This window comes from Lynx canadensis, chromosome B1 (assembly GCF_007474595.2).
Source record: "Lynx canadensis isolate LIC74 chromosome B1, mLynCan4.pri.v2, whole genome shotgun sequence".
In the NCBI taxonomy this organism is placed as follows: Eukaryota; Metazoa; Chordata; class Mammalia; order Carnivora; family Felidae; genus Lynx; species Lynx canadensis.
In genome coordinates, this window is record NC_044306.2 from 126,477,855 (window position 1) to 126,502,116 (window position 24,262).

The 24,262-nt window shown below is 38.3% G+C and overlaps 1 protein-coding gene across 1 annotated transcript in view; it reads left to right on the forward strand.

Moving 5' to 3' along the window:
* UNC5C (unc-5 netrin receptor C) overlaps positions 1-24,262 on the forward strand; it is a 305,372-nt gene that overhangs the window by 201,009 nt on the left and 80,101 nt on the right. The window contains exon 5 of the mRNA XM_032593071.1: positions 3,494-3,597. Coding sequence (XP_032448962.1) covers positions 3,494-3,597 — 104 coding nt within the window. The remainder of the gene's footprint in view (positions 1-3,493; positions 3,598-24,262) is intronic.

The window sequence follows — 24,262 nt, forward strand, 5'->3', positions numbered from 1 at the left end:
ATGCCAAAAACTACACCATATCCTAAGAATTACAGCATGCTGCATTCAAACCCATTGCCTCTTAATGGTGCTGCTGACTTCTGTCATCATAAAATTTTTGCAAAAGAGCAGTAGGTTCTCATGATGATCATATTGCTAGTTCCCGTGTACCCCTCAACCCAGCTTGGCTTTCACTTGCCATTCACACCTAAATGTCCCAAACCAGTGGCTTCTTCACCCTTCTGAATCCTTCCCTGCATTTGTCCTGTTGGCCTCTCATCTTGTTAAAACGTTATTCTCCTCTTAGCTCCTCTGACACATGTCTGTTTGGTTTCTCTCTTGCCTCTTTGTTCATGCCATGTCATTTTGCTGGCAGCCTTTTCTTTTGAATGTTGGTGTCCTGTACGTTGAGCACTCAGTCTTTCTCCTGGTGATGTAATCTGTTTCCCATGCTTCGGTCGTCTCCTAGACAACAAAGCACAAATCGCTTACAAGGAGGTTTTTTATAAGTTCTAGTGTTTCTCAACTTGAGATGGATTTTGCCTACTGGGGACATTAGGCATCTGTCTGTGGGCATTTATTTTACCACAGCTGGAAGAGGTGCTCCTTGCTTTTAGTAGGTGACGTCCAAGGATGCTGCTAAGTATCTTGCTATGCACAGGACAACCTGACAACAGAGAATTATCCAGTCCCAAATGTCAGTAGTACTGAGCCTGAGAACACATGATCTGGATTTATTGCACTTTCCATTTGAATATCCATTTGAGTATTTCCATTTGAGTATTTGATGTACACACCAAACTGAACCTGTACCAAGTACATTGCTATCTTTCTCTTCACTTTCCTTTCTAATTCTGTATTTATCATCTAGTGATGGTACCATCTTAACAATTGCAATAGCTAAGAATATACTGTTATTCTTGCCTCCTGGCACTCTCCAAATACTTGGGTCTTCTGAAATGTATGATCTTTTTATTTCCAGAATCTGCTTCTTCCTTCTCCTCTTCCTCCTCCTGCTTCCTCCTCCGCACTATCACTAGCCGAGTTCAAGACCCCGTCATTCCTCCTACTCTACTCAGATGGGTTCCTAACTACCTTCTGTCTCTTTACCACCACCTCTGTGACGGCTGTCACAATGAGGGGGGTATGATATCTGATCCCCTTCCTTTGCTTAAAAGCTTTTGAGGGCTTGCCATTGCTTAGCATGGCAGAAAGGCTCTCACAAGTAGATCTCAGCTTACCTTTTTAGTCTTGAGTCTTTTTATCTTACACATCATCATCTTAAGCACTTAAGCAAGTGTGTACCAAAGAATATAATACTAAATATGAAAATAATTTGTTTTAGCTCTTTGGATGCGTACGTACCTCATTCTTATTCTAAGCCTTCATTTTGTGATATGCTTATTAATTTAACCAAGAGAGTCGATAGGTTCTTAAATTTGAGAACTAATTCCAGTCATTATTTTTTCACCCTACCCCACATCAGATGGAAGTTTTTCAGAATGATTTTTTTTATAAACAAGATATATCTGGTCAAGAACATTTTGTCCCATAAAAATTGTCCACCACTGCTATTATTCTTATTAGTACTTGGCATTTTGCCAAAATTTTTATCTTGATGCAGATCCAAAACAAAAAGAAACTACATAAGAAAAGGAAGAGTTAAAAAAGAGAAGAAAAGAAGAGAGTAACAAGTTTTTAATGTTTGTGTTGGAAGGACACAGATTAACCAAAAGATGTCTGATGAAAGGGATGTCTGTAATAGCAAAATATGTACAAATCAAGTCTCAGAAGGTTCTAATGTAGCATTGGTTATTTTGCTGTAAGGCTTTCGGTAATTTGATAGATATGTTTCTTACATGTAAAATAAAGACATGATTTTGATAACTTATAAGTTCTAATAACTGTGGATTTTAAGTGTTTATTTTTGCAATATACTCAATTTCTTGATAATCAAATCGGAAGTGGCCTTCTGACAGAAATTTTGTCACCGTTTGGCGAGTCTCTTGTCTTACCTCAGATCACATATATCCATAATTTTCTCACAACCCCTAAGCTTTTGAAGGTTTTCTTATGCCAAGAAATTCAACAAATGGCAAGTTTGTAACAATGGATTTTTTTTTCTGTCTGTGCTTCCTTCCAGATCGTGCTTTCTAATAGCTCCTTGAAAGACATTAGGAATATACCTCCACAGACTTTGGGTTTTCACCCACAGTTCAATAGGCTTAAATGGTACTTTTAGATTCTTAAGTCTTTATCAACGATGTGACATGGAAGGATAGAAGCATTAATTTATAATCAAAATCAACTGGACAAAATTCCAATAACTTTTCATTGGAAGGAGCTGAAACTGTATGTGTATGAAATAAAATGTTTAATATATTTTTTTGTTTATATAAATGTTGCTTCAAAGCTCTGTGGTGGAATCATTTATTTTTTAACTTTGGCGTTTAAAATAATAAACCGATTTTTTTAATCAATAGTTTGGTTTTTTTAATGTTTATTTATTTTGAGAGAGCATACACATATGTGCATGTGGGGGAGGGGCAGAGAGAGAGAGAGAGAGAGAGAGAGAGAGAGAGGGAGGGTGAGGGAGAATCCCAAGTGGGCTCCACGCTGTCAGCACAGAGCCCGATGTGGGGCTCAGTGATCTCACAAACTGTGAGATCATGACCTAAGCCAAAATCCAGAGTCAGATGTTTAACCGACTGAGGTACCCAGGTGCTCTAAAATGATAAACTGATTTCTAACATGTTTATTCCACCTATAACAATTTTTAAAAGTCTAATGCATATTTTAGCAACTGTAACTATATAAATGTGTAATTAGACAGTTAGTATATTTGGGGAGAAATGACTATTTAATCTTCTAATTGAAGGATGGCTACATAATTACATATTACATATGTACAATTACATATGGCTACATAATTACATATTCTAGACTCATCCCCATAGTTACTCTTTTCCTTGCCTTGTGTTTGAGACATGTCAAGAAGCTATGTTCATTCTTTCAGGATTCCAGCATTCTGTTTTCCCCTCTGAAACAAAAAACTTCCTTTTGAGTTATTGATGAAAAGATCTCAGAGTTACTACAACTTTAATAATATCTATTATGAAGAGGAAAATATGTATGTACATAACAGACTGCGTGTGTGTAAGAATCATGACAATGGGATTCTTTTGATAAAAAATGTGATCACCATATTTGGTTACCAAGCAATACTAGGGAAATGCAATTAATCAGTTTCACTTATTTTGAATATTAGGTTCTCCAAAGCATTCCATTAAAGATTAAAGTAGAAGCAGTTAATGGCCTCTGAATTTCATGTTTTCCACCACACAGAATATAATAACCCCAACTATGGTATAGTACTAACAACATGTGGTGTGGTTAAAAAAATACAAAGACACCTAAAATGCTAAACTGGAACATTTTTATACCATTTTCCATAAATGAATAAATGTTAATTATTATTAGTTTTGTCATGTATTTTACTACCTGTGCTTTCCAGATCTACGGAAGACATTTGAGCAGGAACCCCTGGGAAAGGAGGTATCCTTGGAACAGGAAGTCTTGCTCCAGTGTCGACCACCTGAAGGGATCCCAGTGGCTGAGGTGAGTAACAAAAATTCTTTGCATTTAGCAAGTGGCATTTAGTTATTCTAACAGAGGCCTAATCCATGGCTAATGGTGCAGTGAATTAGGGTATGGCATGATGAATGTCTGGTAATGGAGTCCTAACTGCCTGCTGCTGGCAAAATAGATTGATTGGGAACTGATTAATGACTCGGGAGTCAATTAGAATGCCCCACTGGACAAAGCCACAGGCAGCTCGGTTTAATTTTGTCATTCTCTTTCAAGAAACCAGAAACATTGCTTTATTTTATCTGGCACTTATCATATGGAGAGGTGATAAGACTTAATAAAGTACCATCGGTTTTATTATTGTTCTTGGTAATATGCAAAAAGTGTAAGAAGAGTGTGTGTGTGTCTGTGAGCCTATGCGCCCCACATATATATTTCCTGTTCTGTGATGTAATCCAAAGGCCAGATCTACGTACCATGAATAAAAACATGTCTGAGAAATAACAAGTGTCAATTAGTTTCCCACCATGAGCTTTCTTCCATCAAGCTCTTCTTTTTTTTTTTTTTTTTTTTTTTTTTTTTTTGGCTAAAACAAAGCCTATTGACTATTAATAAAGCATTATGAATCAGATACATACCATGTTTTTCATTAGCACCAAATCATATGGTGCCCTTTGAAAATGCCTGTCTACGGGGGTTAGGCCTACATGGCCCCAAGGGAGTGCCATGCCCTCCTTGAGACACTCACCATCATAGAGTATACTTGTTGAGGAAAATTGTCTAATATTGTATTTTCATTTGTTAACGAATAACTCTAAGCTCTCAAAAATGTTACCTTTTATGATTATTAGGAGACATCCTAATGGGCATCAAACACTATTGCCCTAGCTAATTGGGTATTCTGTGGGCCCAGAAACACATTCAGTTTGACAGGTGACATACATAGGTGCTAACCTATTGGTCCTTGTTAACCTCCAAACTACCTTGAGTCCTTTGGAATTCTCACTCTTTTATTGCATGTGTGGAAAGAGGCATTTTTTAGTTGTTGCAATTGGGGCCTGAATATGAGCCAGCTGATTTGTTTTTTGTTTTTAGTTTTTTTGTAAAAATAAGACTTGAATTCTCCTTTATGTATGAAATTGCAAAATAATATATTGACACAATATAGTTCAAAAAATGTTTCATAGTTAATAGTGTACTTACTATTAGCTTTCTCTTAGTTTTTCAGTCTTTTGAAGGTTGAAGCAAAGGTGGGAGCCAGCTCAGCTGATCTCACCACCACAAGATTAAACATCTGATTGCTCTTTGCAAATTATTATAAGTAGTAAATTAAGAAATCTAGGCAAAGCTCTTAGAAAACAGCTCCATTTTTTCTCTCACAGCCATTTATATCTCTCCATGTGTCAATGCAAAGACTCAAAGTAGTGTTCTTAAGGAAACTTCTTGTTTTATTTTGCAAGAAGAGAACTATTTTTTGCCCTGTTACTGGCATTCCGTGGTACTTTCTTTTTTTTTTTTTTTTTAATTTTTTTTTCAACGTTTATTTATTTTTGGGACAGAGAGAGACAGAGCATGAACGGGGGAGGGGCAGAGAGAGAGGGAGACACAGAATCGGAAACAGGCTCCAGGCTCCGAGCCATCCGCCCAGAGCCCGACGCGGGGCTCGAACTCACGGACCGCGAGATCGTGACCTGGCTGAAGTCGGACGCTTAACCGACTGCGCCACCCAGGCGCCCCTCCGTGGTACTTTCTAACACTGCATCAGAGACTTTGCATGATTATATCTGTTTTATCTGAGTTCATCAAAACCTTATCTTCCAACACTGATATATAATATGATTTAGTGTGATGAAAGGAGGCAACTCTTCTCTATTCAGTATTTTATTTCACTTATTACAATAGTTCATCTGTCTCCTTAATTGTATTTTTAAAATTCTAAATGCAGGCCTCCACTAAACTACCTTAAAGACCAAAACATGTCCTGAGTAACGTGCGTGTCCCAGCCTCATTTTTACCCAGCATTTCCTACAGATTGCTGATCCCTGCAAAGACTTTCAGCGAGGAGATCCTAGTAATTTTTTCTTTTTTTTAGTCTCTCCAACAAAGTGGTTCACTTTGTCAAGGAGTAAAGATTCATGACTGAAAACTAATTGGCTGTGAATTTTATTTGTACCATCAGTGGGGAAGAGACCAATTAACACTTGGCAAGCTCAAAAATCATATACCCATTTGACATTCAAAGAACTATATTTAATGCATTTTTTCCTTTTTTTTTTTTTTTCTGAAGTCAGAAGAGACATCAAACAGTCTTGCTCAAGAGCAGGCTAATAAACTCCTAGGTAGATATTTTCCAACACCCTTAGAATCACCAAGATCAGAAAGCTAATAAATACCCTAATGGGACACATTACAATAGTCATTTGCTTAAGAGGAGCAGATAAATGAAAAAAAGAAAGGAATGAAATGTAACCTGGTGAATTAAAGTGTTATTAAATTATTTTGATTGTATGATAAATGCATTCATTATTTAATATTTAAATTTTTTGAAGAATCTAAAAGCATAAATATAGCTTAGAGTGAAATGCTGATCTTAAAGATCAAACTCTTGCATTTTACCATAAATAAAATCAATCATGAAGGTATACTGGCAAGGATTTGTGCTGCTTTTGTGTCCAAGGCAAGTGATTCTGAAAAACTCAGATGGTAAATGCTCAATGGATACATGGTTTGATCAATTCAGTTGATGTTTGTTTTATATGTGTCTAGTTCCAATGAGCAAGTAGTCAGGTACATTCTTTGCAGAATATGAGGAAACAACTTTCTTCCTTCCCATACAAGTCAATAAATTTCTAAAGAACTCTACCAGTGAAAAAAAAATTTAATGTTTTTATTTATATTTGAGAGAGAGAGACAGAGCATGAGCAGGGAAGGGGGCAGAGAGAGAGAGACGGAGACAGAATCCAAAGCAGCCTCCAGGCTCTGAGCTCTCAGCACAGAGCCCAACGTAGGGTTCAAACCCACGAACCTGAGATCATGACCTGAGCCAAAGTTGGACGCTTAACTGACTGAGCCACCCAGGCACCCCGAGAACTCTACCAATCTTAAATTACAGTGGTATCACTTTTGATGCAGATAACATAGGCATTTCTGAGGTCATAAATAACATTAATATCATCCCCTATTTTGGCTCTGGTCTCTATTATAGAATGTTAAACTAATTTCCTCATAGAACTCTCGGTGTAAACCATTTTTAACTTTTTGACTTTGGGCAAGGTGTTTCAATTCTCTGTATATATGTTTTCTGAATTATAAAATGGAGATAACAATAATAGTATCTATCCAGAAGGTAGTTTTGGAGTTCAGATGAGATGATACACGTAAATCACTTGGACCGTGTAGAAAGCTCAAGAAACATCAGCCATTTTTAGTACTATTATTATATGACCACTTACTGATTTACAGAAGACAAAATTCAAGCTCTGGAATTCAGAATAGCCACTAAGCACATTGTACCTATGCTGGGTGCTGTGGGGCTGTGAAGCTTCTGTCCTGTGGAAAATCACCAGTATGCCCTCTTGTGTTCTCCAGCCAGGGCTTTGGTTAGAGTCCATAAATACTACAAATGAAGATCACATTGTAAGCTTCAAACAAGGAAAAGCCCTTATTTATTGTAAATATCTACTTCACAAATGACATGTTAATGTAAATACCTACAGCAAATCATGACATGGCTGCTGTCCTTGCTCTAATTTTTTTTTTAAATTTTTTTTTTTCAACGTTTATTTATTTTTGGGACAGAGAGAGACAGAGCATGAACGGGGGAGGGGCAGAGAGAGGGAGACACAGAATCGGAAACAGGCTCCAGGCTCTGAGCCATCAGCCCAGAGCCTGACGTGGGGCTCGAACTCACGGACCGTGAGATCGTGACCTGGCTGAAGTCGGACGCTTAACCGACTGCGCCACCCAGGCGCCCCATGTCCTTGCTCTAATTTTTGAAGGTACTGGTGTCCGTTTGGCCCTCATGATCCCAAGACATTGGATCAGCCTGCATATTTTATTTCAAAGAGGACATTTGGGCTGAGGCTACTTTTGGTAGTTCTCCTTTTCAGGGATAAAGGAAGGGGAGTGACAGAGTTTCAGAGGAGGAAGAGGCCAATCCAGATTTCTTACACCACATCTCTCCAAATGGTGATGCTTTGGGTAAGAAAAATTATGTTGTGGGCACCTCAGGATAAAGCATATGGGTTCCAGAGCTCTAATCTTGGCTCTCCCTCCTCTGGTCTCCTTGCCACATCCTTTCTTTATATCTATTTTATTTAAGATATTTAACAACCGTATGACTTCCTTAGCCCTGAGGCAGAGTCTGAAGGCCTTGTGCTGTATCAGGCATAAACCCTTCAGCTGCTGAATCATAGGGTGGTCCAGGGAGCCATCCAGTGCTGGGAAGGAGAAGGGGAGCGCTCAGTTCCTTAACAGCACATACAGAGTTGTTTCAGCCATACCATAACACCTGGTATGGATGAACCAATGTGATTGGCTCCTATATACAATGATATTTTATAGCTCCAACTACTACTTGCATTGAAATGTATCTGTTTACTCCTCTGCCTGCCTGACTAAACTGTGAAGAAATAAGGAGCAAACGGGTTTTGCTCATGTTTTATCTCTAATACCCACAGACTGAACCTATTTAGTAGATTCTCTAACTATATTTCATTAAATGAAGGAAAGAGTCCCTGTTGGATATGGCTACATTTCAGGAAACAGAGATGGAACTTTCCACAAAAAGGACGTTTGTCACCCCTGAAGTTGCAACCGTATTGAGAGAACTCAGTGTGGGGTGAGAGGTTTCATTGGTCTGAAGCCTGAGAGTGAAGTTCCAACCCACTAGGACCAGAAGGAAAAAAAGGGGGGGGGGCAATTGGGAGCTACTTTAGTTCAAGGAGTATAGGGCAGGTTAATAATAATCATATTAAAATTAAGAGTAGACCACATGGGAGAAAGGAAAACAACCACCAGAAACACTCTAAAATGGTATTGCCCACTATTTTAGTGGTCCGTGCCAGGACCACACCAAAAGTACAATGTTGTTGTTACATTTCTGGGAAGGTATTTTGCCTCCCTTTCAATAGACAAGCCTCCCCATTTCCCTAAACAAGCCAGAAAATTAATACACTGATGAATGGGTGCTGGGTGTCCCAGTGTATCATAGCAGCACTCTGTAAAGTGAATCCCTCTTTGCTCATCTTAGTTTATGCCTACAAAATGTTGTGTCACATGGTGAGCCAGAAATATACTCAGAGATACTTTATTTCATCAGATTATCTCTTTTGGAGAGTACTGGGATCAAAACATCAATGCATACAAGATTTGTTGGCATGGCGGAAGGAGCAAAACTGAATTTTTCACTAAAACCTGTGATTTGTATCACCTTTAACAAGGGGATAATTGCTTCTCTAATTATAATTGAGCCATTTCTCATAGGAGTTTAATTGGAGGCACAGGGCGCAATGTTCAACTTATTGACCCAGTTGTGCTTAGAAGCCGTCCTCTTATTTATCAACATTTGCATCTCTAATTAGCAAGTGGGAAAATATGGGTCGAAGTGCAAAAGAATAGCTTATTTTGCTGAGTTTAGTCTTGATAAACAGGGAACAGATTTTTTTTTTTTTTAAAGCTAATACTGCCAGGGCAAAAAGCTGCTGGCAGCTGGAGGCTATGCCAAATGTGCAGCATCAGGTGCTATGCCATCTAATTGATTATTAATATGGCTGCTGAACATTTTGTTTCATGAGAGGCATGCATGTTTCACTGCCATTCCCTCATAATGGGGACTTCATGTGGCTGCATTTCCATGCAGGTGCATTGTCTTCCAAGCCGTGCTTTCTGTCCTTTGTAGGCGAAAGAGAGAAAAGAAGGGCTTGAATACAAATTTGGAGAGAGAGACTGCTTTCGGCACTCAGTGATATCTGTTGGAGTTTTCCCCTAGCACGTGTGTAGCAACAAGCTGCTGATTTTTTTTTTTTTTTTTTTTTTTTTTTTTTGCGAGCTGATTATCAGCCTTGCAAAAAGTTTTGCACAAGTATTAGGCTTCCTGACTACTAGGCAGCTTGCAAGCTTTGTATTGGTTCAATCTACAGTTGCCAGCATCACCTCTTTATTATGGTTACCCCTTAAGTTTTTCTTCCAATATCTGCCTCTAATAGTTATATACAGAGCTGACCATAAGCCCAGATAACCACGTAAAGCAAGTTAAAAATAACAACATTAAACAATGCCAACATCCATTAAAAAAAAAAAACAGAAATTATAAACCTTTTTTGGACTTATAATAGATTGTGGCTTCACTCTGTGCTCATACATAGTGGTTCCTTTGAGCTCTAGCACAGCATGCAGCTTTTGTTTTTTAATCATTCATTCATTCAAGAAATATTTATTGTCTCTTCCCTCTGTGCTGGGTACCCTTCTAGTTGCAGGAGATACAAGTCAGCCAAAGTCCCTAATGGGTTAAAACAAAACAAAAAATGACTACACAAGAATAGAAATAAATGACCAAGGAATTGCCAGATAGTTGCAAGTTAAAAGAAGTAAGACAAGGTCATATTTCAGAGGTTGATGGTTATTGGGGATTGGAAGTCACTTCAGAGTCCAAGGAGAATCTCTGTGGAGGCACTCTATGAGCTGAGGTCTGAATGACAGGAAAGAACCAGTTTTAAAAATGTTTGGGTCAGGAAGTTCCATGCAGGGGGACCAAAATACCCTGAGAAAGAGTTGATGTGGCTTTAGATTTAAAAAGAGGCCAGTGTAGGGGTAGGGGCGCCTGGGTGGCACAATTGGTTAAGGGTCCCACTTCAGTTTGGGTCATGATCTCATGGTTCCTGAGTTCAAGCCCTGCATCGGGCTCTGTGCTGACACCTCAGAGCTTGGAGACTACTTCGGATTCTGTGTCTCCCTCTCTCTCTGCTCCTCCCCCTGCACACTGTCTGTCTCTCTCTCTCAAAAATAAATAAACATTAACAACACTAAATTAAAAAAAGACAAGAGGCCAATGTTTCAGAGACACAGTGAAGCCTTGAGGAGGGCTTTGTGGACCTTTAGGAGGATGAGTTTGTGGACTTACAGACAAGGTGAGTAGTTTAGACTGATCTCTGAATGCATGAAAAACCCCTGGAGATTTTAAGTAAGGAATTGTCATGTTGTGGTATATATATATATATATATATATATATATATATATATATATACATATATATATATATATATATATATGTGTTTCAAAGATCATTCCTGCTGCTGCAACAGGAATGTTGCTTCAGACTTCAGTAGTGTAAGAATGGAAACAGGGACCCATTTAGGGGATCTTGCCTGAACCTAAAGCAAGAGAAAATGGTTGCTTGTCTTAAGGTGGGAGTAAAAGAGATGGAGAGAGATGGTGAAATAAAGGACATATTTTAATTTCTGCCAGAATACAAAATTCTTTTGGGGGGGACTAAAAATTTCTGAACATGATTTTTAAATTTGCTCTTACGAAATGAATAAGACCTAGAAAATGTTTTCAGGAGAAAGTAAAATCTTCCATGCTAAAGTGCAGCTGTTTTCAAACACAGTCTCTCTCTTAGTGGCAACAGACAATGACCTAGAATGTATCTTTAATCACAAGGCACAATGATCTTTTATTTCTGTTACCCTTATTTCTTAAGAAAAGTGTATCTGTTTCTTCAGTAAGTTCTCTTGCTTGGAAACTTCTTTCAGTGATTCTCTCGGTAGGTCTATAGGCACTATTTACTGGGGGTAAATTCACTGGGGGTGAGAAATGGCAACCTAGTGACCAGAAAGTGTAGAAATCCCATTCTTTTTTTTTTTTTAATTTTTAAAGTGTTTTTTATTTATTTTTGAGAGAGAGAGAGACAGAGCACAAGTGGGGGGAGGGACAGAGAAGGAGGGAGACACAGAATCCAAAGCAGGCTCCAGGCTCTGAGCTGTCAGCACAGAGCCTGACACAGGGCTGGAACCCACAAACCATCAGATCATGACCTGAGCTGAAGTTAGACACTTAACCAACTGAGCCACCCAGGCGTGCCCCGAAAGCCGGTACTTCTAAAGGTGGCCAGACTTAGTAAGAGTCCCACTCTTATGTGGTAAATAAGAAATGCTGAGAATTCCTTATCCTGAAAGGCAAGTTTGTAGTAAAGACTTGTTAGGAACTAACTATAGACCAGTCAATGTATAGTTGCTTTGCCCTGAAAAAAAAAAATAGCATTTTAAGGACATTTCAGTGCCATTTTGCTCCCTTGGAAGATATTATTAGATATAGTCATTCTACTCTGGGCATTTTGAGTGGTTGTCGCTATTAGTTAATTTAATAGTTCATTAGGTCAGTATGATTTTGTCTTCTCATAGTTGAACTTAGGCTTTAGGAATGGAAGTTTTCAGACTTCAAGACAAGTTTGCCTCCGCAGTATGGTCTGTGTACATTCAGCTCTCAAAAGCAATAAGCCAGACATATGTGCAATTAAGGGAGTGTTTCCTCAATAGGAAAACAAATTCCTTTCTTAGCAAATTCTTTCCCTTTGCAGAAGTTACAACTGAGCAAAATGTCACTACATTTTTCCACTTGTTTTTTTTTATTCTTTGGCTTTTTTTTTAACAATTGTCTAAGGATAATCTCAACATGCTTGAAAGACCAACACTTTAAAGCATAAAAACACACATACTTTCACAAACCTATTGAAAGGGACAGAGTATTTTAGACAGTAGTCAACCCAGAAGTGAATAAGTATCTTATTTTATTGCAAATCTGACAAGCCAATGAATGCATAAACAAAGTAGCCTTCTATTCTTGACCAGAGAGAACATCTAGAACAATGTCTCCACAATAGCTGTGGGGGAGATGTGGGATGGAGGGAGAAAGCACTCGTCCTTTTACACACTTTTTTTTTTTAATGGCTTCTTGCTTCTTGTATCTTAAGGCACTTTTTATGCACAACTTTTATGGGTAAAGAACATAATGAAGATATATAATGAGGTATATGTATCTGTATCTGTATCTGTATAATGAAGATGTTTTTAGTCATAAGAAGTACCTACAAGAGATGGTGAGAAGGTGTTGCCAGGGTAAGAAATCAGAAGAAAATAATTCTGGGGCTGCAAACTCTGGAGCAATTGGAGCCAAACTCTAGGTGGTAAAAGTCTCCAGCAGGGTATTACCTATAGTCATCCTTCAGAATTTTCTAGGTCTTACTACTACTCAAAGTGTGATGCATAGATTATCTGTGTTGACGTGACCTTGGAACTTCATAGAAAAGCAGAATTTCAGGCCCCACCCCAGGCTACTTACTCCGAACCTGCATTTTTAGCAAGAACGTTAGAACCAGTCTGCAGTACTGGTTCTCAAACGAGAATGCACTTTGGGGTCACCTGGGAATTGGTACATGGTACAGTCTGGCTATCAAGATTTTTAATAGCTCCCCACGTGATTCTGCTACCCAACAAAGTTGGAGAACCACTGGTCTAAAGAGCAAGGTTAAAACAAACAAATGCAGGAAAACCATCAAACTTGTCACTTCTAAACCAGTCAGTGAAACTTGGCAGACTCTCAGCTTCTAGCTGATGCTCTTTCTAGAAGCTTGGCTTGGCTCAGTGTGCATTTGATAATCACCCCATAATTGCTTTTCCCATTTGTTTGATTAATGTACCTGCATCTAGTGACTCCAGGCTGAATCGCCATCCTCTCAGGTATACACACTCTTCACAACTCTGTTGTGTCATTTCCAGTCTCCGTGTTCTGACTCGAGGGGCCCCAGTTTGAGTTCAATGGAGTAACCTTTCTGATAGATGAGGGTTTTTCTAGCTAATAGTTGCTGGAGTCACTTTTCATGTTGGGTGGCATGTGGCAGTTTCTCTCTGTTAATTAGAACAAATGTGCCAATTATGTTAATGTTTCTCCCGATACCAATCAGTGAATAATTAGACACAACACATCTGTCTTTCACAGGGGAGTAGAATAGGAGAGAAAACTGCAAGGTGCTTTGTTCTTTATTATTGACATATATGATTAGACAATTCTTTAGCCAATCACATTGTTAACAAGTTCATGTACCTAAAGGGCAAAGGGTGCCAGTAGCTTCTGGGGGAAAAGCTGAGCACCTCTCATTGTTAGTTTAATTTTGATCAGAAAATTGCTATCTCCAAAAAGAACTCTGTAAACAATTTAAGTGATCCTTCCTTTTTTTTTTTTTTTTCTTTGATTTCATTGCCCTATTTGGTAACATTCAGGTATGTCATTTACCCTGAAGTACAAAAAGAAACAAGTTCTTAAGTAGAAGTACTTAAAATTCTCAGAAAGGATTTAGCTTTATTGATATAAAAGCTCACCCTGAAAGAAATCACAAAACTCGGCCTATAGGATTATGCTGAAGCTGTTGTAAAGATATGTAAATAATCAGATTTATGATTTGTTATAATTTCTGCTTATTTGTCTCCATGTACCTTAACTTTGCAGCTTTCTGATGAATGGAAAAATTTCCTTTGCTTCTATTGTTGTTCCACTGGCGTTTGGGCTCCATAGTTGGCATGGTTTTACAGAGATGGAGTTGTAGCCAAATTATTTCTATTGCAAGCAATGCCTCTACCCTTGTGTTGATTCTGGCAGTATGAAGAAGAGACATATGAAACCAATCCATTAGTCTTCCTGAAGGTAGTCAAAGCATATTCTAGGTATGCTTTTACATAAAGCCTTTTGTTTAGTTCAGAATGTAAAGTGTATACGCTCTAGCGAAAATGGCTCACGTTCCTAATGTTTAATAATATCGAACTGTGTACTTTTATTATCTAAAGGTAAAACATCAACATAGTTGTGATAAGGTCTCTACTACTGTGGTTTCAAATATGTTGTCACGATTGTTCTTTTAAAAATGGTTGGAGGGGCGCAGTCGGTTAAGCGTCCGACTTCAGCCAGGTCACGATCTCGCGGTCCGTGAGTTCGAGCCCCGCGTCGGGCTCTGGGCTGATGGCTCGGAGCCTGGAGCCTGTTTCGGATTCTGTGTCTCCCTCTCTCTCTGCCCCTCCCCCGTTCATGCTCGGTCTCTCTCTGTCCCAAAAATAAATAAATTAAAAAAATAAATAAATAAAATAAAATAAAAATGGTTGGAAACTAAGAATGGAATTTAGATTGTAATTTTTTTTTTCTTACTGTGGCACTGATTTGCTTAAACAAAACACAGGAACCACTAAAAGAAAACATTTAATCTATTTGGAAATCATTGCGATTGCTAATACTAGTTAGTGCCAGGCCTTCCTAAAAAGCCCCTGATGTGTGCATCATCCTGGGATGCGTTCTCTTTGCCCAGGGGTGTGGAAGGGACAAGGCAACAGGGAGGAGGACATGGCTGTTGATTTGTTTTTATCACATCATTTTGCCCAAATATTTGTGTTTTATTTTTTAATAGTAAAATATGAACGTGGTTACATTTTACACAGTTTTAGTAGTAAACCATGAAAAAAAATTACCAAAGATAAATAATGTTTGGAAAGCAATTATTTTATGTAAGTGACTCCCCCACTTTGTATACTCTTAACATTAGAAGTTTGGGGACCTGTCTTGGGTAGCTTAGCTTTTATGCTGCTTATTTAGAAAGATAAATAAGGGGAGTGAATAAAGGTGGGGAAATGAGTATGGGAAGTCCAGATTAAACTAGAGATTATAATTTATCCCATATTTAATTATGAGTTATCAATGGATAATCTGTTGGGAATGTTAATCCACTTTTCTCTGTCTTTGCTGATGATAAATCAAAACTTAAATTTAAACTGAAGAATAAAGTTTTTAGGGGGGAGATTTGAAACATGAGGTTGTTGAATGCTTAAATGGCTGTTCAAAAAAGGTTGTAGAAGCCTGAGCCATTGAAAAATGATCCCCATGTTTTGCTGCAAAACCTTTTTTTTTTTACCCCCTCACAGAACTTATATAGCCAATAGTTCTGAATTTTATAAAACATCAGTAACAGTAAAGCTATAAAACCGTGCATCTAGGAGCCATAAAAAAAAGTTGATTCTTAAATCACACCACACACAGGAAGGGATGACAGTTTTATACATCTTTTCTGGGAACACACAATATGGGGTCAATATGCTCCAGTCCTGAAACTTATAATCAAATTGGGAATCCCTCATATTCATTAATAAAATCATGTCACGGTTTTGAGAACTCTCTGTCAGACCGAAGGCATCAATTGAACTGAAAGATCTAACTGTTGGAGGGATTTCTAAACATTTTATCCTCTCTAGAAGAGCTGGGAACCAGTTCTCATATAGGAGGGCTAGAAATATGGCCTCTCTTCTGGTACATACACTAGGCAGGATTGAGGCTGTAAATAAGGGGAAACTTTCCTCACTGGGAGAGTTTTAGTAATGAAGACTCATAAAACCAATACCAATAGCCCTATGCAGTAGAAGATTGAAAGATTTCTCTTAGTTTTTTTTTTTTTTCTGATTAGTATTATGAATATGAAGATATGTCCTCCTTTTAAAAAAAATAATATTTATTTTTGAGAGACAGAGAGAGAGACAGAGCCTGAGCAGAGGAGGAGCAGACAGAGAAGGAGACACAGAATCCAAAGCAGACTCCAGGCTCTGAGCTGTCAGCACAGAGCCCGATGTGTGGCTTAAACCCACAAACTGCAAGATCATGACCTGAGCCAAAGTTGGACACTTAACCAATTGAGCCACCCGGATGCCCCTAAAGATATGTCCTTCTTAATAGAGAATTGAACGCTGAATCATCAACATTTAAAAAACATTTATAGAGATATAGTTCTGTTTGGGGTAAACTCAGTGAAGAAGCAATTAAATTAAATTTATGACTACCTCCCAATTCCAGGTGCTTTCCCTTCCATATCTCATTAAATCCTCCCACAGCCCTGAGAGGAAGGTCCTTCCCTCTGTACATGTGAGGATCGTGCTTCTGGGAGCTTCCAGCCTCACAAGGCTGCAAGCTTGGCAAGTGGGAGGGCCTGGCTACAGAACCAAGTCTGGCAATTCCCAAGTCCGTATCTTTTCCTGTAACAAAAACAAGTTTTATTGGCTATGTTTTGGAAATTTAGTTCATTAAAATGACACAAATTATGTGTAGGCCTATTCTATTGATTTTCATGAGCTAATCTCAAAATATCCAAATATCCAAAAGATGTCCAAAATATCCAAAATATCCAAAGATGTCTTTTGGGGAAAAGTCATTTATTTAAAAAGTGTTACATCATTCTCGTCAATTTTCCAAAGGTAGAATAAGCATGTTGATTTGTGCTATTTGTTATTATTATCTACACACACTTCACAAAAAAATGAAAATTTTAGAATGTAAAAGAGAAATTGAACAAACTTCTGGTCCATTTTGTTAGAATATCTCAATGATTTTTAAACATATTTCATTTGGTGACAGAATTTTTTTCCAAAATTTTCTTCCAAAATATTTTCCTAAAGTAGAATTAATTGGTATCTTCTCTCTATATATATGTTCTCAGGTCACTATTTTTTTGTTGTTGTTTATCAAAGCACTGCTCTCAGTTCTGTTACAAGCAGTACTTCTCAGTACTTCAAAGTCATATTTATGCTTCTAGAAATCAAATATGTATATGCATTGCTAAGAATCAATAGAATCCAACACTGTGATCATCTTAAACTTTAATAGTCATAATTATTCCACATTTTGTCTAATTTCTAGCACCTGCAATAATCCTCAGTGCATTGTTGCTATTCGATGGATACTCAATGAATAGCTAATTTTCAGTAGATCCTACTAACTTTTATTTTCCTGTGCAGTCATGTCTTTGTTACACCTCCCTGAATGTGGCTACATAACTCAATTAAGGGACTTCTTCCTTACAAAAATTTGCCACTGACAGTAGTAATTTTACTTTCTATATGGGCACACATTCTTGCCTCTGTTCATATATTCATTCTTTCTTTTTTTCACCACACTTCAGTCATGAAGGCTTTATTTCTGCTTCACAAACAATGACTTTTATAATTGCTCTTCTGTATACCTGGAACACTCTGGCTCAGGATGACTGGCTGTTTCTAGAAATGCATGTTCTAATGCTGAGTTGGCTCTACCGAGAAGCCTTCCCTATCATCTAAAATGAAAGAGTCAGCAAACTATAGCCTGCAGGCCAAATACAGCCCACCATCTGTTTTTGTAAATAAAGGTTTTATTTACATGCTCATTTACATATTGTCTATGCCAACAGTTTAGAGACCTTGGCCCACAGAGCCTAAAATACTTAGTACATGTCCCTTCACAGAAAATGTTTTCTGACTCTTAATCTAAAGCATTGTATAGCACTCTTTTCTTTTCTTTTTTTTCCCTAGCCCTAAGGACCAGTGAAACTATCCAGTGTATTTATTTGTTTATATATTGTATTCTTTCTTGAGAATCACATGGAGGGTAGACTTTGTCTTTTTGGTTTATTGATGCATCCCAGGTATCAGAAATAGTGAGGTCACATAGTAGATACTCAACAAATATTCACTGGATAAACAATAAATGCATTTTGAACATCTCTGCTAGGGTACTATGATAGATACTCTGAACACAAAACTAAACATATATATTCAGAGATGTTCAAAATGTATCAGTATGGATCAGTATTGGAGATATCATATACACATGAGTAATCGTGCTCTCAAGAACTCCCAGGCACAAACTTTACACAGATTATTACAGTACAGTATGATAGATGGTTTGAAAAGATTGCTACAGGTGCACATTAAAGGAAGACAGACAAAAAGGGCTTCAGAATGAAAGTGTCTTCTGAGTTGAATGTTGAAGAATGAGTAGAGTTCTCTCAGCAGGAAAGGAGGAGAAAGGCATTCTGGGTAGAGTGACAGAAAATACAGTGAGTCGCCACGTTAATGACGCTCACATGCTAAGGAACCTTTAGGAAGTTCAGTACGACTAGAGAGTGGCACTAAGTGATGAAGGTGAAGCTAGAGCAGTAATTGAGGACAGCTTGTAAAAGATTTCATATCAAGTTTGGATTTTAACCTGGAAACAATGACACAGTGGAGAACATTTTAATTGAAGCTATTATTCTTAAGATTAAGTTTTTAGTAAGAATTGTTGGAATTAAAATAACATCACAGTACTTATGTTTAGGGACATAGAAGAGGGGCCAGGTTTGAAAGCCATTTTAGGTAATGTCCATAACTTCATAGAATGGTTTTGAAGAAACCTATGAGGATTACTGTAAGCTTCGAGTTTAGGATTGAGAGGATAATGGCTCCATATTTGAAAAGAAAACCAGGAGGACCAAGTTTATAGATGATGTGAGGTGATACTGAGATCAATTCAGCACATGTTTTGTTTTTCATATTTGTTGAGCATTCAGATGGAGTTATCAAGAAAGCCATTGAAAATATGAATGGAGCTTACCAAAACCTGGGAATGAAGGGATTGATTTTTGAGTGAAGAGCCATGAGAATGAATGAGATCACCAGTGTATATATAGGCCAGTTGTTTGCAAACTGGCTGCACATTATTAACATCACCTGAGGAGCTCGGAGAAACACCAATGCCTGGGCCCCTCATAAGCCCAGTTCAGTCAGAATCTCTGCAGGTGGGCCCCAGATACAAGCAGATCTTAAAACCTCCCCGGGTGATTCTGATGCACAAAGTTGAGAACCACTACCATAAAATTAAAAGGAGGAAAATGAAAGAGAGAACCCTGCGGAGGACTATGTGAAACATAGTGGATGAAATAAAGGGACCCGGGAAAGAGGTTTGAGAAAGAACAGATAATTACGTGGCATGAAAGTAGCAGAGGGAAAGAGTGCTGTCGGACTGGGAAGTTAGGGGGGCTGCTGGTTGCCTCTGAAAATGCAGTTGGGGCACTAAGCGTGAATCCAGACAGCACTAAAGTGAAAGGTCGGTGGGCAGATGAAGAGCTGAAGACAGTTTAGCCACAAAGGGAAAGAGAATGTGGAAGAATAGCTGGGAAAAGCAGGTATGTCCTAGAGTAATTTCATTGTTGGCTTGTGTTCAGGATGGACTGAGGACATGTGCATGTTTGTGGGTGACCTGATAGAAAAAAGGAAGAGCTTTGAGAGGAGTTTCTATCTTTGGGCCTGTTCGGCCTATTAAAAAAGGAAGGAAGGAAGGAAGGAAGGAAGGAAGGAAGGAAGGAAGGAAGGAAGGAAGGAAGGAAGACATCTGCTTAAATTAAAGAAGATCACAAAAATATTGAGTAACATGTTGATGACCTAGGGCCTCAAAAAGTCAAAGAGGTGGAAAAAGTGACCAGTGAGTGCCACTTCTGAGCACAGGATTCAGCAAGGCAGAGTTGGGAATAGTCTTGCAAGTGATACAAACACCTTCTGGGAAACTTGCATGTTTTCCTGTTTGCTAACATTTTTCCCTAGAGTAAGATGACCTTATTTTTGTTTCTCTTTTCTTGGTTGAATGTTGAACAAGATCTCACAATATGAAGATTGCTCTTTACAGAACTATCTCACTTTGTTCAACATCCTTGCCACAGACCATGTTGCCTAAAAAAATAATAAACCCCAGCGTGTTCAGTTAGGTTTAACACAGGTGAGTCATGGCATATGGATGCGTGCACATAGAATGTGTCATTAGGATGGAATTTGATGGAATGCAGTTGGGTAAAAATGTGCACGTTAAAAATATTTTAAAGGATCTTTCCTTTTGTACCAGATGTTCCTTTTGTTTATTAAACTTGAATCTTAATTTGCAAAAGTCTTTTAAACTAGTAAAGACACTAAATCAGATAGTGTTCTATTATCAGCTATTAGGTTCAGTGACCCATTAGCTGGCATATTAGGTCCTCCTTCCTTCAGTTTTGATGAATGCCAAGAATCGTGATTACCTGATTTGCAAACGGATTTGTTACCCTGTGATTTTAGTCCCTTACTCTCTCAAATACCACACTAATCTTCCCAACTAGTTTGCACCTAACTTGTGCCACCCTGGAGGCTTTTACACCCCTAACAATGTATCATGGTAAGATTGGGATGCAAGAGATGGCTTTGGTTTGAAAAGCAGGAGACAAGTTTTCAGCACAATCAGTATCAGGACGGAGTGCATATGGAAGTTAAAGATACAAATACAGGGCCGCTTGGGTGGCTGAGTTGGTTAAATGTCCAACTCTTGGTTTCTGCTCAGGTGATGATCTCGTAGTCCATGAGTTCCAGCCCCACATTGGGCTCTGCATTGACAGTGCAGAGCCTGCTTGGGATTCCCTCTCTCTCTCCCTTTTCTCTGCCCGTCTCCCCCCTCTCCCTCTCCTCTGCCCTCTTTCTCAAATAAACTTTTTTTAAAAAAGATACAAACACAGATCCCCTTAAACATGTTTTTGTTTGTGTACCCCCATAGAAAATTTTGCATATTGCTGGTTACTTGAATTCCAGTTTGAAATCCACGTGCCTTCAAACTCTTCTTTATCTGAACTGAAAAGAGTTTTCCCTTGGTTTATATGCCAAGTTTTGTAATACTTTATATGGTTTAGATCAAGGTGTTATTTCTCAGGTCATTTGCATGTAAAAAGAACCTTCTAATGGTGGGATTACAAACTAGCTTTCCTAAAGACATTTCAAGACACTGCCAAAAATTTGGGTGAGAGCAAGGATGCTTTCCTGATGCCCCTGAAATCAAACTACATCCAGTCCCAGTGTTAGCTTTGAAAGTGAACCTGTGTTTGGTCCCAGAAGAGTGAGCAGGGTAGCAATGATAGAGAGGTTAGGTCTGATGGCTCTTTTCTGTGATCACACTGTTTCCCTATAGAGCACCAGTGAGAGGCCAACCCGGGCCCAGATCCTGGAGTAACTCGGGTGTTTCCATTTGTCACGTCACACACACACACACACACACACACACAAATAGGTACCTTGGAATTTCTCAGCGCATACTCAAATTTGGGGGCTTTACAGGTGCAGATAGCAAAAACAAGAACGTATCTTATCACTAAAAAGAGAGGATAGAATGAATATCATGGGGTACTGAGAAAAAATAAGAGTGTTGCCAAAAAAGCCTATTTCATTAAGTCGACATGTGTGAAATTCTTTTCACATTGCGAGGGCCAAATTGTTCATATAAAATAAACATTTGCCTAAAAAAATCATTTATTTCCTTAGACTCTGTAAGAATCAGTTTACTTTTTTAGAATATTAATATTTAAGACAAAACTTGAGGGGCGCCTGGGTGGCGCAGTCGGTTAAGCGTCCGACTTCAGCCAGGTCACGATCTCGCGGTCCGTGAGTTCGAGCCCCGTGTCAGGCTCTGGGCTGACGGCTCAGAGCCTGGAGCCTGTTTCCGATTCTGTGTCTCCCTCTCTCTCTGCCCCTCCCCCGTTCATGCTCTGTCTCTCTCTGTCCCAAAAATAAATAAACGTTGAAAAAAAAAATTTTAAAAAGACAAAAACTTGAAACCAACCTAGTTGTCTATCTGGAGCCACTTAATTTCATAAAGCCGATGTTAAACTATTCTTTGTCTTTTCTCTGTATATCGTGTACTATATTGAGCTGTTACTGTGGCTTAAAAAGAAATGACAAACATTTTGAACGTTAAAAAAAAAAAGAATGAGTGATGATGACTAACTTGAAGTAGCAGGGAAACAGCACTGGGAAACTTAAAGGAAAAACCAAAACTATAAACCTGTGGATGGTCTGGGTCTAGGTAAAAGTAATATATAAATTGCCTGTGATTTATACCTTATTACTAAGTACAGTAATGAGTATTTCTCAAATTAATCTTGGTAAAATTTCTTTTATCAAAAATCTGTTCTTGTTATACCTTTAAAACATTAATGTAGTGTGATGATTTGCTTTTAATCTAAAAGAATTAGAAAATACTAGTTGCACAGACTGATTAAAATGCCATGTTATACTTTCTCTAAAGCACATGCATGCTAATGACATCTCTAGAGTTATGGATTCACAAGGTTTAAATGGAAATATGTATTTAGGTTTAGCGTACAAACTAGATTGGCCAATTTAATACTTAATCATTTATATATTTCTAGTACAGTCTTAAAGAGATGTAATCTAATGGTAAGTTGACTTTGTCTCAATAAAAAAGAAAATGTCAGAAGAAGCTAAAGGAATTCAGACATGAAGATATTTTCTTTTTTGTTTTTAAATTTACACCATTTCTCTGCTGTTATTTTAGAGAAGTTTGAGTTTTGTCCTATCTCCTTTAAGTATATCCTTAATTGATATTAATAATAATTTAAGAACTTACCGTACGTCAGACACTAGGTAATTTGTGTAATTAACTCATTTTTTAAGTTTATTTATTTATTTTGAGAGAAAGTGAGCAAGCATGTGCAGGCGCGCAAGCAGGGGAGGGGTGGGGGGGGAGAGAGATAATTCCAAGCAGGCTCCCCGTGTTGTCAGCACAGAGCCTGACATGGGCTGGATCTCGCGAACCATGGGATCATGACCTGGGCTGAAATCCAGAGTGGAACGCCTAACCAACTGAGCCACCCAGGTGCCCCTATTAACTCATTTGATCTTTATAAACCTTGTGGAATGCATTCAAGGATTATCCTCATCTTGTAAATGAGGACCCTGAGGCACATCTAAGGTAAGAAACTTAAGAGAGACACGAAGTGACAGTTCAATTTTGAACCCACGCAGTCTGGTTTGAGAGCAACCCTCTCAGCTGGTACTTTAGAAACTGCTTCTTAAAGTAAGATTTTCAATTGCACACAATGGCATTAATCAACACGAAACATAACAACAGAATATGCAAATAGGACATCCTAACATTGCCTTGTAACTATTTTTATTACCTGTTAATAAATTCCCATTTCTTTATAAACCCTTGAGTCGATGGCTTCAAATGTGCCCCAAATTATTGAAAAGACTGCAGTTACTGAGTCACAAGGACAGAAACACTACTTTGCCTCACTGCAGCCCTGAAGACAAGTTATGGTTTATGGGCAAAGCCTTTTATTGTTTTCTGAACTACAACCTATTTTTCTCTCTTCTTGAATGTTTTATACATAGCTAAAAATAACTTCTAACTCAGAAAGACTTCTCCCATGTATAAATCAGATGGTTTGCTAAATGGGAGGGGTGGGAGGAAGCCACATCTCGGAGTGAAATCAACAAGAAACATTGAAATGAGCAAGACAGGAACAGAATTCAGAGGCCAGACCCAAGTACTGACTCCCAATTAACCAAGATTAGCTTACAAATAAATAGCATTGCAACAATATAATTAATTACTATTCAATACAATAAAATTCAGCACAACCAGAGATTCTGTACTGTTTGTTGGGATTTCACATACAGTTTATGTAAGGAGGTTCATTGTGAAATCACTGCAGATGAAGACCATCACTTTATCTGGTGGTGGTGGCTTCTGGAGACACTTCATGAGAAGGATATATTTTGCTAATATAAAGGTATATTTATAAAGATTTAATTGATATATCTTCCTGACTCAGCCTCTTTCATGATAAACAGAATTATTCTCACACATTGCGAACACTTATCTGACTTGTCCCTTTATCCCCCAGCACTTGCCACCATGCCTAGTACATCGGTACTCAGTGTTTGTGGAATGCATTTGAGAAAAAACATGTCCAACTTTGGCTCAGGTCATGATCTCACAGTCTGAGTTCAAGCCCTGCATCAGGTTCTGCGCTGACAGCTCAGAGCCTAGAACCTGCTTCAAGTT